We start from the raw sequence: 15,923 nt of genomic DNA, 5'->3' as shown, positions 1-15,923 counted from the left end.
CAGAGAGCTGTGTCAGGTGTCGTGGGCAGGGGGGACACGGGGTGGCGGGTGGGGGACAGGCAGGGCTCTGTGCTAAAGGATAAGTGATGGTTTCTTGGGAGGAAAAGGAGAGAGGAAGGGGCTCCTGGCAGGCGGCAAAACACAAAGCACAAGAACATGCAGCCTGGTCACTCATGACACAGAAGTCCACTCAGGGGCCGCTTTAGGGGAACGTGCCCTGCAGGAGCCATGGGGGCCTGAGGCCAGATTCCTGCTCCCGCCCCCAGATCCGAGTCCAGCCTTAGATGCGGAGCCCCAGGCAAAGGCAATTCTGTGACCATGCTTTTCCAGACCTTCATTCTGAAGCAGGCACTTCTTTTTTCAAGGGTTCCCACTTTTAGGGCCCCTCCTGCCTCCCTGACCCTTGGTTGCTTGAGGCCTCCTCCCTTTGGGGTGTTGCTTGCTTGGGAGTGGATGGCATTCCCCATGTGACTGTCCGACCCTGGAGCTGAGCCTAGGGCCGAGGAGAGCACAGGTGGCAGTGGGGTGGGGGTGGCAGAGAGTGGGGAAGAAAGACCCCAAAGAGAGCCCTGCGCTCTGGCCCCAGAGAAGGGCATGCCAGGCAAGGACATTTGTCTTCTCTGGTGCAAGCAGTGGGACCTGGGCCAAACCCTTTGCCTTCCCCAGAAGATGCCCCTTTGGGGAGGTATCTTCAGCTCCTCCCTCCAATCCAGGACAGATCTGGCACCACCCTGCTGTAGGACCAGGCCTGGGAGCCGGGTGGGGCGGGGGCACTGGGGTTACTGCTTCCCTGTCCTTAGTAGCCAGTGAGATGGGCCCTTTCCTTTGTAATTAATTAGGCTTTAGAAATGAAACACCAAGCCTCGGATAAAACTTGATTTACTTAAGTCCGATACTAATAGAGAAGGATTATGGAGGCCAAAAGTTGCTTTCTGGAATCTCAGTGTGTGAGTACGTGTTTCTTTATTTCTCCTAAATCAAGAGGTGGATGTGGGGGCCAGGCAGACCTTAGCTCTCTCCTAAGCCTGGCTGCCGGGACCTCCCGGCAACCTTGGCCTCTCTGAGCCTCAGCTGTGTGACAGTAACACCTGCATCACAGTTGAGGGGGGACCTGGCTCTGCTTTCCTCTCCCAACTTATAAAAAGGAGCCAGATGGAGAGACGAGTTCCTGCCCCTCTCCTTCCACCCTTCCCCCCTGCTGTCAGGATCTGCTCCCTTCCCTGTAAACAGACAGGGCCACGCAGGGAGTCAGGCAGCAGCTCAATAGCTCCTGGCTTCAGCTCAGTCCCAGGCGGGGCCCATGGCAGACTCAAAAATGACTCATCCTAAACAAAGAATTGAGAAAGAGAGTGGGGACAGGTCTCTAAGGAGCCACAGAAAACCTGACACGCAACCGCCGTCAACATCTGCAGGGAGAGGGCCAGTCTAGCTGGGTTCTGAGTCCTCTTTCCTCTGCCTTTTGTGCTATTGAGGCCCTCAACAGGTTGCACGATGCCCACCTACTTTGGGGAGGGCTGTCTGCGTTACTGAGCCCACCCATTCAGATGTTAATCTCATCTGGAAACACTCTCAGAGACACACTGAGAAATGACATTTAAAATGGCCCACTCAGGGGCCGGCCCGGTGGCGCAGCGGTTAAGTTCGCACGTGCCGCTTCTTGGCGGCCCGGGGTTCGCAGGTTCGGATCCCGGGTGCGGACATGGCACTGCTTGGCACGCCATGCTGTGGTAGGCATCCCACATATAAAGCAGAGGAAGATGGGCACGATGTTAGCTCAGGGCCAGGCTTCCTCAGCAAAAAGAGGAGGACTGGCAGTAGTTAGCTCAGGGCTAGTCTTCCTCAAAAAAAAAAGAAAATGGTCCACTCAAATTGACATGTAAAATTTCCAAAAGGACCTGACTGAGGCCGATGAGCATGCATTGTATATCTGCTTTAGAGATTCCCTATGGCAAGAGCAAAGGCCCTTGAGATAAAGGTGCAACTTCCCTCCCCCTCCCAATGCTGGCATTTCCTTAAGGATTAAGCATCTTTCCTCAGGCTAGGAACTGATTGCTGGGCTCAACTGTGACCCAGCTCCAGACAATAGACTTGCCTCCTGCTACGCCCACCGAGATAGCAGACCCATTACCTGCTGTGTCCAGCAAGTGCCGACAGGGCAATCTTGTGACTATTGTGGGAGGGACATTTCAATCATGTGTGAAACATTCTGTATGGGGGTATATAACCACTCTATACACCTCACTTCTTTGGTGCTCTTTCTTCCTTCAGGAAGAAAGGCCCCAGACCATGGTCCTCACATTTTAGCTCAGAATAAACTCTTCCAAATTTCCATTTATAGATTGGTTATGGATTATTTTCATCGACAAAACATATATTTCAATCTTCATCCCCCTTTCTGGCATGGAGCTCCTAATACCCTTGGAATTTCCTAAGTGATGAAAGTGATAAAGGTGTTTTGATATTCCTAACAAACTCCATCCAATCACACCTGAGTTTATGTTAATGAGGTGACTTGGAAAGCTCTCCGGGGTGGGGGTTGGTTGCCAGGGGAACCAACCCTGTGATTTGAGGGTTGTAACTTTCAGACCCACCTCGTGACCTCCTGGTCAATGATTGTCAGTCCTGCCTGTGTAATGAAGCCTCTGTAACAGCCCCAAACCCAGAGGGGTTCAGAGAGCTTCCAGGTTGGTGAACATGTGGAGATTTGGGGAGAGTGGCACTTGAAGAGCATGGAAGCCCCACGCCTTTCCCCAGACCTTGCCTTATGCATCGCTTCCATCTGGCTGTTCCCGAGTTGTATCCTTTTATAATAAACTGGTAATCTAGTGAGTAAACTGTTCCCCTGGGTTCTGTGAGACCCTTGAGCAAATTAATCCAACTGGAGGAGGGGTTATGGGAACCTCCCGTCTATTGCCCATCACTCAGAAGCAGAGGTGACAACCTGAACTTCCAACTGGCATCTGAAGGAGGGGGCAGTCTGGTAGGACTGAGCCTGTGGGACCTGAAGCTATCTCCAGGTAGACACTGTCAGAATTGAGTTAACTGCTTGGCGATACTGTGAAAAAACCCACACATTAGAACTGCTAACCCCAGCCCAGGCCCAGTCCCGCCAGACCTTGGGAAGTCCTGCATACTTAGATTGGCAGTTCAAAGTCCACTGTGATGCCTTTCAGCCCGTTGGCTGTGCTGGACACCCAGCAACATCCGGGCTGGTGGGATTTCTCCCCAAATGCAAACAAGTCTGACAAGCACATGTGTGTTACCTGCTTCTCTTCCCCTGGCTGCCCCAAACCACTTTCTCTACACACTGGTTGGAGAGTACGGGTTCTGGGTGACTGAGGGCTAACAGTCAGTGCTCTGTGGGCCTCCTGATGTGCGGGGAATCTCTTTAGAATATCAAATTCCTGCTTCTGCCTGAGACACCACTGAAGAATGACAACAGCAATGCTTCAAGCCCAGCACGCAAGTGAGCACATCTGCCCCTCACTGGAAACCCTGTTACTTGTTGCAGCAACAGAGAGCCCAGGGTGGTAGGAAGGGCAAGACAAGTCCTTTCCAAACGTTCTGTAAGGCTCATTTCACCCACTTAAAATGTTTAAAAAATACGTAAAAGCTGAAAAACAGGTGAGGAGAAACTCATCCATAGGGCCACCAAATGTTTTTCATTAAAAGTTTTTTCTTTTATTATGGTAAAATACACATGAAATAAAATGTACATTTTAACCTTTTTTTTTTTTTTTTTGGTGAGGAAGATTGTCCCTGAGCTAACATCCATGCCAATCTTCCTCTATTTTGTATGTGGGATGCTGCCACAGCATGTCTTGATGAGCGGTGCGTTGGTCTGTTCTGTGGATCCCAACCAATAGCCCTGAGCTGCCGAAGTGGAGAGCATGAACTTAACCACTACACCACTGGGTCGGCCCCCACTGTAACCATTTTTAAGCATGCAGTTCAGTGGCATTAAGTACATTCACATTGTTGTTGAACTATCACCATCATGCATCTCCAGAACTCTTTGCATCTTCCCAAAGTGGAACTCTGTGTTCATGAACCACTAACTCCCCAGGGCCCCCCCACCAGCTCCCGCAGCCCCCGTCCTACTTTCTATGATTTTGACTACTCTAGGGACCTCATGTAAGTGAGATCATACAATATTTGTCCTTTTGTGACTGGCTTATTTCACAGCATAATGTCCTCGAGGTTCATCCATGTTGTCGTATGTGATGTGGATTAAGGCTGCCCCAGCTAGAGAAGCCCAAGGTGACCTGGCCTACATGCCAAACTATACAACCCAGTGGACTTTTTTTATGGTATGAATTAGGACCGCCCCAGGGAGAGAAGCCCAGGGCATCCTCACCTACATGCCGATCTATATGGCCAGATTCGTATCTAAAGGTATATGACCGCACAATAACCAGACCCCATCTGCACTCAAATCATTTAATGACTTTTTACATCATCTTTTCTTTTCTCCAGTAAAAATAAGTCACGTACCCATGCCTTATAAAATTAGCCCTAACCCTCAACTCGGGGCAGCAGCAGGAGCTCTGACTGCCCGTGGGTCTTGTCCCCATGCCAGCGGGGGCAGCAGCAGGAGCTCTGACTGCCCATGGGTCCTGTCCCCATGTGGCAGCAGCAGGAGCTCTGCCTGCCCATGGGTCCTGTCCCCATGCCAGCAGGGGCAGCAGCAGGAGCTCTGACTGCCCGTGGGTCTTGTCCCCACACACCAGCTCTGCCTGCCCATGGGTCCTGTCCCCATGCCAGCGGGGGCAGCAGCAGGAGCTCTGACTGCCCATGGGTCCTGTCCCCATGCAGAAGCAGCAGCAGGAGCTCTGACTGCCCGTGGGTCCTGTCCCCACGCACCAGCTCTGCCTACCCATGGGTCCTGTCCCCATGCCAGCGGGGGCAGCAGCAGGAGCTCTGACTGCCCATGGGTCCTGTCCCCATGCAGAGGCAGCAGCAGGAGCTCTGACTGCCCATGGGTCCTGTCCCCATGCAGAAGCGGCAGCAGCAGGAGCTCTGACCGCCCGTGGGTCCTGTCCCCACGCACCAGCTCTGCCTGCCCATGGGTCCTGTCCCCATGCCAGCAGGGGCAGCAGCAGCTGCTCTGCCTGCCCATGGGTCCTGTCCCCATGCCAGCAGGGGCAGCAGCAGCTGCTCTGCCTGCCCATGGGCCCTGTCCCCATGCCAGCGGGGGCAGCAGAAGCAGCAGCAGCAGCAGCTCTGCCTGCCCATGGGTCCTGTCCCCATGCTATTTCACACTATTCTCTAAATAAAAGAGCACTACTGCCAGATCTTGAGAGTCTAAGAAATCTTTCTTTCGACTCCTCGGCTCACTGACCCCGCATCAGTATGTGTCAGAATTTCGTTCCTTTTTAAGGCTGAACAATATTACTTTGTATCCTTCAGCCACATTTTGCTTATCCAGTCATCTTTCGATGGGCGCTTGGCTTGTTTCCACCTCTTGGCTATTGTGAATAATGCTGCTATGGACATGGATGTGCAAATACCTCTTCGAGTCCCTGTTTTCAATTCTTTTGGATTTATACCCAGAAGTGGAATTGCTGGGTCATGTGGTAATTCTATGTTTAGTTTCTGGAGGAACTGCCATACTGTTTCCCTAGTGTAAAAAAGTATTTAATTATAAAAATTACTTTAAAAACGCTCATGATCTTTAGATCCCCCCTCACTTCAGAAGCAGACGCAGGGACTACAGTTTCTTATGTATCTCTCTAGGAACTTTCTAAGACATGCGAGTATGTCAACATATGTGTAGTTTTCCCTCCTATACAATCGGGATCCTCCTCAACAATGTTCTGCATTGATTTTTCCTAACAATATATTCTTAGTGGAGACATACGGAGCATAAAAGTCATTGTATTAAAGCGTACTAGTCAGTGGTTTTTAGTCTCCTCACTGTGTTGTGTACCCGTCACCACTGTCTAACTCCAGGACATTTCCTCCATCCCAAAAAGAAACCTTGTAGCTATTAGCAGTCATTCCTAATTCCCCCTTTCCCTCTATCCTCTGGCAATCACTAATCTATTTTCTGCCTCTATGGATTTACCTATTCTGGACATTTCATATGGATGGAATCATACAGCACGTGGTCTTTTGTGTCTGGCTGCTTTCCTTCAGCATGTTTTCAAGGTTCATCCATGATGTAGCATGTATTGGTACTTCATTCCTTTTTGTGGCTGAATAATAGTCCAATGTATGGGTATGCCACACTTTGTTTACCCATTCATCTGTTGATGGACACTTGATTGTTCCACTTTTATTATGTAGCATTATGAATAATGCTACTATGAATATTCGTATACAAGTTTTTCTCTGGATGTGTTATCATTTCTCTTGGGTATATGCCTAGGAATTGCTGGGTCATATGGAAATTCTATATTTAACTTTTTGAGTAACTGCCAAGCTTTTTTCCACAATTGTGTCACTGTTTTACATTCCCACCAGAAATGTATGAGAGTTCCAATTTTTCCACATTCTCAAGAACACTTGTTCTTTTCCATTTTTAAAAATAGCTATCTTAGGGGGTATGAAGTAGTATCTCATTATGGTTTTGATTTCCATTTCCCTAACAATTAGTGATGTTGAGTATCTTTTCATGAGCTTATTGACCATTTATATTTCTTCTTTGGAGAAATGTCTATTCAAATCCTTTGTCTATTTTTAAACTGGGCTGTCTTTTTGTTGTTGAGTTGTGAGGTTTTTGTTTTGTTTTGCTGAGGAAGATTAGCCCTGTGCTAACATCTGTGCCAATCTTTCTCCACTTTACGTGTGGGTCACTGCCACAGGATGGCTGGCGAGTGGTGTAGGTCTGTGCCTGGGATCCGAAGCTGCAAACCCTGGGTCACACAAGTGGAGTGTGAGAACTTAACCACTATACCACAGAGCTGGCCCCTAAGAGTTTTCCTTAAGTATATTCTGGATAATAGAACTGTCGACGAAAATAATCCACAACCAATCTATAAATGAAAATTTGGGTGAGCTTAAATCTTAGGATTATAACCCGGGAGAGTCTTTCCACAAAGGAACGGAGCACTCCAAAGAAGTGGGGGTACACAGGGTGGTTATATACCCTCAAAGAGGGTGTTTCACATATGATTGAAATGTCCCCCCCTACAATAGTCACAAGATTGCCCTGTCGGCACAGCACTTGATGGACACAGCAGGTAGTGGGTCTGCTATCTCGGTGGGCGTAGCAGGAGGCAAGTCTATTGTCTGGAGCTGGGTCACAGTTGAGCCCAGCAATCAGTTCCTAGCCTGAGGAAAGATGCTTAATCCTTAAGGAAATGCCAGCATTGGGAGGGGGAGGGAAGTTGCACCTTTATCTCAAGGGCCTTTGCTCTTGCCATGGGGAATCTCTAAAGCAGATATACAATGCATGCTCAAGTTGGGAGGGGGAGGGAAGTTGCACCTTTATCTCAAGGGCCTTTCCTCTTGCCATAGGGAATCTCTAGAGCAGATATACAATGCGTGCTCAATGGCCTCAGTCAGGCCCTTTTGGAAAGACAAGGTCAGGCCGAATTAGGTTTACATCAAATGGCTTCCTCATATATTCCAATATATCCTATTACTTGCCATTTTTATTTGTCAGATCCTTACAAGATACATGATTTGCAAATTTTTCTCCCTTTCCGTGAGTTTTTTCACTCTCTTATTGGTGTTCTTTGACCCAAAAAGGTTTTTTAATTTTGATGACGACTAATTTGCCTCTTTCATTGCTTGTCCTTTTGGTTGCATATCTAAGAAACCATTCCCTAAACCAAGGTTATACGGATTTACACCTATTTACTCCTAATCGTTTTTCAGTTTTAGCTCCTACATTTAGGTGTTCAATCCACTTTGAGTTACTTTCTGTGTCTGGTGTTACGTATGGGGTCCAAAGTCATTCTTTTGTATGTGGATATCCAGTTGTCCTAGTATCATTTGTTAAAAAGATTATTCTTTCCTCCATTGAATGGTCTTGGAAAAACCTATTTTGCATAAATTCATAAAGATGTTTTTTATTCTTTTCAATATGACTGATACACCTTGTTTTTAAAATACTTTAAAAAACATTCATCTATTCAATAACTATTTACTGAGAGCCTTCGCTGCTGGTCTCTGGACATGCAGCTGCTAACGAGAGCAACCCGGTCCCATCCTCAGGGAGTCTACACTCCAGAGGGCGCAGCCCACGAATTAGTAGGGAAGAGGATAAATAAAGCCATCGCAATAGGGAGCTACAAGAGGGGAGGAGGAGAACAAGGCGTTGGGAAAGCCTGTGCTTTGCCCAGAAGGCAGCTCAGTCTTCCCGGACGGCGGCGGGACGGCGCTCGCCAGTGGAGCGGGCAGGGCCGGCGGAGGCAGGCTGCGGGGCGCTGTCCCGCACCCGGGCAGGGGGAGAGGCGGACGGCAGGCCCAGCGCGGCAGCCGGCGGGGTAGGTGTCGGCCGGAGGCAGGAGCCGGCGCCGGAACCGTGGGGGTCTGGCCACGCCCGCGGGCGAGCACGGCGGGCAGCAACGATCGACGACCCTCCGAGCGCCTGACGTCACGCGGCCCAGCAGGCCCCGCGCGCCGCTCCGGCTCGGCCCCGCGCACGCGCAGCTTGGGGCCAGGCTCGGGCCGCGCGCCTTGGCGCGCCTTGGCGCCGCCCGCACGGCGTCGCGCACGCGGGGCGGGGCGGGCCGCCGCGCTTCCTCCGAGGCGGCGGGGCGACGGCGCCGTGCGCCCAAGATGGAGCTCCCGGCGCGACTCGCCTCCCAGGCCCCGCGCGGAGCCCAACATGGCGGCGGCGGCGGCGGCCCCGGCCGGGCCCGCCGAGGCCCCGCGCCGCCCGGCCCCGGCCCCGGGCGCCGCCGCCTGCTGCTGCTGCGGGGCCCCGAGGACGGCGCGCCGGGCCCGCGGCGCGCGGAGGCCGGGGCAGTAGCGGGCCCCGCGCCCAGCCCGCCCCACGAGGACGCCGGCGACTCCTTCGTGGTGCTGCTGGAGGTGGCGCGCGCCGCCACGGACACGGCCTCCGGGCGGCCTGAACCCGAGCCCGAGCCCGGCGGCGCGAGTCCCGCTCGCCGCCCCGCGCAGGGCCCCGGCGGCGCGGCCACCTCCCCCGGGCCGGGCGGCGTCGCCGTGCGCGGCCGGGACCTGCTCGTGCGCCTCGACCGCGGCGTCTTCACGCTGGCCGCGCCGCCCGCGCCGCCGCCCGGGGGCCCGCCCGCGCCGCCCGGCGAGACGGCCGCGAGCCCGGAACGGCGCCGCCGCGGGCCCCCCGGCGCCGGCTACCGCTGCCCCGAGCCGCAGTGCGCGCTCTCCTTCGCCAAGAAGCACCAGCTCAAGGTGCACCTGCTGACGCACGGCGGCAGCCAGGGTCGGCGGCCCTTCAAGTGCCCCCTGGACGGCTGCGGCTGGGCCTTCACCACCTCCTACAAGCTCAAGCGGCACCTACAGTCGCACGACAAGCTGCGGCCCTTCGGCTGCCCGGTGGGCGGCTGCGGCAAGAAGTTCACCACCGTGTACAACCTCAAGGCGCACATGAAGGGCCACGAGCAGGAGAGCCTGTTCAAGTGCGAGGTGTGTGCCGAGCGCTTCCCCACGCACGCCAAGCTCAGCTCCCACCAGCGCAGCCACTTCGAGCCCGAGCGACCCTACAAGTGCGACTTTCCCGGTAACCGCGCGCCGCGGGCTGCGGGCGGGCTGCGGGGCCCGGGGTCGCTCGGTGGGCGCGGCCCTCCTGGCCGGGATTGGCCCTCGGGTGGCCGAGTGTGAGGAGCGGGAACGGAGCACGCTGGTGTTTGTGTTCTGGTTCTTTCCACCTGATTCGATTTGACACCCTCACCTGCGGGGGTTTCGGCAGGGAGGTAGCACAAGTAATCACAGCCGTCCGTCCCCGTGGTGGAGGCGACAGAGCTCCGAAGGTGCTTCTGGTTAATGAAAGTGATAGCGCATCTTCGCACTGGTTTTAGTCCGGAGTAGGGTCTTTATTTCCCTCCGTCTCATCGTTTACAAATATTCGGTTGTCAGGCGTTTCCGGGGCACCCCGCCCTCCCCCAACACAGACGGGCAGGTGAATCTGGCCAGATGCGAGACCGCCTGGCACGCAGGGCATAATCGTAGATGTGTGGTGCCTCACAGTTTTCTCCTTTTGATATTTCTCTATCCTTTGGACTTCACAGTTTTGTGAAGTTCTAAAGATTATCCTGATTTTACAAATGAAGAGACTGATGCCGAGCAACGTGGATACGATCCAGTGGAGGGTTCTTTCTCCGTTGTGGTGGCCCGCAGTGTCAGGCGTGTAAGGCTGCCACACAGAGACCTCTCACCAGGATAGGCAGCTGTCCGTGCTCTAAGAGGGAGAGGGTGCCTCCAAGGAAGGGGAGATGCTTCCCTGGGAAGGAGTTGACTTGGGGGGCTGGGGTGGGAGGCCGTGCTGGTGGGTGAAACTGCAGAGCCATGGCAGGGAATGAAATTGGAAGGGTGTGGGAGGGCCAGGTAGAGGCTGAGGGACCTTCAACGTCCCGTTCATTGAAGCATAATCTCAAGCATGTACCTAGCACACGTGTGTCCAACTGCATATTGGTGTATTATATACGTGTGGTGCTCTCCTAGTAATGCATATGTTATAAAATATACTCAAATGTGGAGAATTTGAAAGGGTAAAATGAAAAACATTGAGTCGAATATCTTCTTCCTGTGTGCCCATGAACTGTCCTGTGCGTTCCTCTTCATGGAGAGTATGGCTTTGGGCCACTAATTCAAAACCTTTCTTGGTCACGTGCTCTTGGAATCTGATGGTGGCTTGTAGACTGCTCCCTAGTAAAATGCACAGAGAGCATCGTTCTGAGTATAATGCTAGGGAGATCAGGGATCCAGCCTGCTCTAGGGCATGAGGTCCCCCTGAGGGTTTTGGTTGGATGATCAGTGGGGCGTCAGTGTTGGAGATGGTAGAAGCAGGAGGGGGACCGGTGAAGCCCCCATTAAATGTTCCAGACCTGAGTTTCTTGAGGGCTGCTGCAGGTAGAGGAGGGGGAAGGGTGAGGAGGCTCCAGGAGGAAAGACTGTAGAGGCAGGATCAAAGGGCTGATTGTCCGTCGGGGAGAGTGGTTCTTGCTAAGGCAGAGTGATGTAGCCTGTTCAGATTTACCTGAACGAGTGTGTGAACACACCAGAGCCCAAAGTAGGAAGGCGGGGGCAGATTTATACCACAGGGGAGGACTCGAGGTTGTTTACGAAGGTCAGCATTTCCCAGTTGAGTGTTGCTAGGGAGAGCAGGGCTCCTTGGGCTGGTAACTTTTATGAGGTGCTGTGCAGTGTGTGGCTCCAGGCACAATGGTAGCATGTTAAAGGTGCTCAGAAGAGCTGACAGAGACACCTGAAAGCATTTTCTGACCTGATGTTTTCTACTGTATTTGAGCGCTGATCCTTTTGGGGAAAGAATTATTGATGTGGGAAGTCTGGGAAGTGCTAAAATGGGCTCCTTTCTGGTGGCTCAGCGAGGGGTTGAAGGTGGAGGTGATGGAAAAGGCCATGTGAGTGAAGATGATCCTGGTAACCTTCTTTGACAGAGCAGGGAGCCCTGAGGAAATGGGCAAAAGGAAAAAGAAGCCAGGTGACAGAAGTAGGGGCTGCCAGTTGCAAAGGATGTCGGGGAGGACATTTATAAGGGTGGAAGATGCAGCATCACCCCCAAGGGGTGGAAAGTCTTAGCCTTACGTTGGTTTGTGGCCCTTCCAAGCTCAACCTTGTCAGACAAGGTGCTGCTCCTTAGTGTCTAATTCCTCTCTTGGGTTTTCTTGGGTCTCACATGGGCAGCACTGACATGTGAGTTCACAAAGTGTGTGCAAGATCTGTGCATCGGAACTGGAAGCAGATGGCTGTGATTGGAGGGCTTTCTCTTGAGCACTTCCTTCATCTCTAAGTCACATCACAACAGGTGGCCTGCGTGTGCCTCTTGGCTGCCCTTAGTCGCCCTTGCTTTAGCCATTACAAAGCCAGACGTCAGCGGTCGTAATTTTCTGGAGGTGCTTCTGAATCATTGTCTTCGTTGTCTGCGTCAGTGCCAACAGTGTCCCAGGGTGGTGACTAGTTTGTTGTGTTACATGGTTTTGTCCTACCAGTGAGCAGAGTTTGTGTTTCCTTTGCTCAGGCTGCGAGAAGACGTTCATCACAGTGAGTGCTCTGTTTTCCCATAACCGAGCCCACTTCAGGGAACAAGAACTCTTTTCTTGCTCGTTTCCTGGATGCAGCAAACAGTATGACAAAGCCTGTCGCCTGAAAATCCACCTGAGAAGCCATACAGGTAATGAGCCAGAGAAGGCAGCCTCCTTGGACCCCAGGGTCTGTCTTCGTGGTAGCTTGCATTGCTAATGATGAGCTGTGATTTTTTTCTTTTCTAAGGTGAAAGACCTTTTATTTGTGACTCTGACAGTTGTGGCTGGACCTTCACCAGCATGTCTAAACTCCTAAGGCACAAAAGGTAATCTCTACATTTTGGTTGAGTTGTCAGTTTTGAAAATGAATGAGTGGTTTGTCAGTAGCAGAAGGCTATGGATAAGATATCTGTAGTTTTTTTTTTTTTTAATTATAAAAAGAGAACTCCAATGTAGATAATTTGGAAAATTCAGAAAGCTTTGAGAAGAAAACCGCTCAGAATCTGATCACCTGAAGGCCGTTTTTCTATGTATACTTGTTCTTAATTAGTATATTTTATATACAATTTGATATTTTTAAAAAGTTAGTGTTGTAGAATAAGCTTGTCTCTTGTTATCACGGACTTTTCATATGATGTGGCAACCTTGGAGGGCTTGGCCTGTGTGCAGGTGACGTTCAGCATGTCACGTGTATCTCATTTAATCTTCACAACAGCTGAGTCTGATGTTCTTATCCTCCTGGTTTGGCATTGGGACTCAGAGGTTGTGTGGTTTGTGGCTGCTTGCACAGCTGGGGTTTAAGGAGTTTAATAAAAAAAGGTTACATAGGAAAAGACCATGTTTATGTGTGGGCTTGAGGGTCCTTTTAGCACTGCAGTCAATTTCCTGTGCACGCTTCTCATTGCCCTCAGTAGCTCAAAAAGCTTGTTTATCATCAGGATTTCTAGACAATGGAAGTAGCTTCATCACTACATAAGGGACTCAGCTGTTCCTCAATTCAAGCAGCACTAATTGTTCTGTGTTGGACTCTGGGCTCAGTTTAGTCATTAAGATAGAACTTTTAATTACAGGCTAGCTAAATTGTAAATTTGCCCACATGGGCTAGAGATAGAATTAAGATTTTCTGAAATGTGATTTTTTTTTTTTTTAGTGCAAAGAGTTTGTAGTTTGGTATGTTTTGCAGAGTTTTAAAGAAAAGAATCACCTTTGAAGCCTGGTGCCTCCTGGTGATGTGAGTAATCGCTGTTCCCTGTTCTGTTCTGGCAGGAAACACGACGACGACCGGAGGTTTACCTGCTCTGTGGAGGGCTGTGGGAAATCATTCACGAGAGCGGAGCATCTGAAAGGCCACAGCATCACGCACCTGGGCACAAAGCCATTTGAGTGTCCTGTGGAAGGTATGTTTTAGTACATTACCGTGAGCTGTAAACTAGCATCATGTCCACGTTGATGTTGTAAGTTGAAGCTGTTTAAAGGTGAGTTTTAGTTGCTTAAAGACAAGGTGAGTGTAAGCTGCGGTATTCGATTTCCTTGGCTGGTTTTTAGTTAGTGCTTTATCTGGGAAGCAGTGTATTGAGAAGGACAGACTTCGGAATCGGACCAGTTTGACTCTTGGCCCTGCTGTGCACTCACTAGACCTGTGGCTCTGCTTAGTTAGCTGTTGAATCTGGTGCTTTGAGGGTTAGGTGAGATACCGTGGGGAAAATGCCTGTTTTGGCGTCTGGGATGAATCATAGACTCAGTAAATGGTAGCTGTTCCTGCTGCGATTGGACAGCAGTAGTGCTGGGCTGGCTTTTTAAAGGGGGTATTGGGGAGTTGTTTTCTATCAAACACCGAAGGCATGATTCGTTCAGCACCGGTCTGTCCGTGGCCTGCTGTAGTGCTGCAGAGGCACTGGGGCAGCAGGTCCGGGTCAGCCTAGGGCTGTGAATTGAGTCCTGGCTCCGCCCCTCCTTAAGTTGGTGACCTCAGGCAAGCCTCTTTGGGCCTGAGTTTCCTTATCTGGAAAAGGGGATAATAAAGACCCGTTTGAAGCCAAGACCAGTTCCTGGAATGTAATAAATGTAACACAGGTGGTATAACCAAGAGCCAGTTTCCCCTCTCGTCAGAGCTTCACATGGGGATGACAGGTCCACAGGTAACAGGCTGGGTGCTGTGGCGCACAGAGCAGGTCTCCCTGCTGTTCTGCAGGCATGGGGGCAGGGGAATGGCCTCTCAGTTCAAGAATGAGAAGAGCTAGCCAGGGGTGGTGGAGACAGAAAGGCCAGCGTGGCGACATCACTGAGAGCTGCAAGAGCAGCAGGCTGAGTGCTCGAGGTGGGAGAGCGGTGGAGTCATATTTGCATTTAGGCTCAGTCTAGTTTCCTAGGGAAATGGGCTGGTGCCTGGGCTGGGTTTGGGCAGTGGGAAGGCAGAGAAGGTGTAGACGAGAGAGATGAGTTAGGATTTACAGTGGTTGGTGGCGGATTTGGAAGATGGGGGTTGTGGGAGAGGCAGTAGTTGGGGTCAGTTGAGATGGGGACACAGGGCAGGTCATTGGGGGAAGAGGAGTTTGGCTTGGATATGCTGTGCTTCAGGTACCCACGGGCATTCCGAGTTGAGATGCTCAGAAGGCAGGACCTGTGCTGCTCGGGTGTGGTGAGTAGGTGCTCTGAGAGCACGCCAGTGGTCGGCTGCCCCGTGGCAGGGGATTCCGTTCTCAGGGAACAGTGTCAGCTGAAGAGAGGCAGTGTGGTGTAGGGAATAAAGGCATGGACGCTGGAGTCAGCCTGCCTAGATTCCACTTTCAAGTCTGCCACTTAAGTAACTGAGACCTTGGAAAAGCAGCTCAAGCTGTGTCTCTTTTCCTCGCCTGCGAAGTGGTGGTAACACCTCAGGGCTATTGTGAGGGCTCGGTTAGTCAGTAAGTTTAAGTAAGGCATAGAGAAAGCATCGGTAAATGTCCCTACTGCTGTTCTTAGAATTATAAATAAAAAAAGAAGGCCTAGAACCAAACCCTGGGAACCGGCACACATTCAGGTGGAAAAGTAGCAAGGGAACCCTGGGACGGGCTGGCAAGGAACTGCCAGAGACGTGGAGCTGGTGGCGCTGCAGCCCAGAGGAGGATTCTCGGGACAGGAGGGCCGTCAGTGGCCAGTGCTGAGGTGTGGTGTGAGGGGGAGGGGTGTGCGTGGGCTCCTCCGGAAGGTCGTAGGCTCTTGCGGAGTGAGGTTCAAGCTTGGGTGGAGTAGCTGGGACAGAGCCCTGCTCTGGTGCCCTGAGAGGTGGGTCGGGCGAGGCAGGTGATGGCTGTGCTGATCCCTCTTCTGGAGGTGATGGAAGCGAAGAGGAAAGGGCAGAGCTGGCTACGGGGAGGGGCAGTTGTTTTGCCTTCTGGTAGCTCCATCCTTTAAGCTTGGAGCAGGTCCAGATGCTGAGGTGCCAATAGAGATGCAGATGGCGGGAGAGGGCTGAGTGGGCAGTGGTTGGTTGACAGTGCTTTTCTTGAGGGAGTGGAGTAAGTCAGGAGCCTGGGGGAGGGGTCCCAGAACCCTTCTTTGGATTGGCTGAGAGTTGATCATTCTTGAGTCTGAGAGATTATACCATTTTCTCTACTTTTGTAGGTGTTTGAAATGTTCCATAATGAAAAGTTAAGAAGCAACCACCATCTGCCTCTTCCATAGTAAGAGGAAGAGAAAGAGAGGATGGGGCTGGATGGCAGGAGTGTGTATGAGGGAGGGCGGGACGAGAGCCTGAGGACAGCCTGTATGTGGTGGGCACTCTCCCTGCACGGGTGGTGGTTTCTC

The 15,923-nt window shown here is 51.8% G+C and overlaps 1 protein-coding gene across 3 annotated transcripts in view; it reads left to right on the top strand.

Moving 5' to 3' along the window:
- Nucleotides 1-8,676: 8,676 nt before the first annotated feature.
- ZXDC (ZXD family zinc finger C) overlaps nucleotides 8,677-15,923 on the top strand; it is a 40,465-nt gene continuing 33,218 nt past the window's right edge. Inside the window, exons 1-4 of one of the 3 annotated variants that reach the window (XM_070493559.1) lie at nucleotides 8,677-9,655; nucleotides 12,134-12,286; nucleotides 12,385-12,463; nucleotides 13,404-13,534. In XM_070493559.1, the coding sequence (XP_070349660.1) occupies nucleotides 8,731-9,655; nucleotides 12,134-12,286; nucleotides 12,385-12,463; nucleotides 13,404-13,534 (1,288 nt within the window). In that variant the 5' untranslated portion in view covers nucleotides 8,677-8,730. The remainder of the gene's footprint in view (nucleotides 9,656-12,133; nucleotides 12,287-12,384; nucleotides 12,464-13,403; nucleotides 13,535-15,923) is intronic. The other 2 variants (XM_070493558.1, XM_014846119.3) reach the window with 2 other exon arrangements.

The sequence above is a fragment of the Equus asinus genome, chromosome 21 (genome assembly GCF_041296235.1).
Source record: "Equus asinus isolate D_3611 breed Donkey chromosome 21, EquAss-T2T_v2, whole genome shotgun sequence".
Classification (NCBI taxonomy): domain Eukaryota; kingdom Metazoa; phylum Chordata; class Mammalia; order Perissodactyla; family Equidae; genus Equus; species Equus asinus.
Note: the sequence above shows the minus strand (reverse complement) of the source record. Positions and strands in the feature narration are given on the sequence as shown.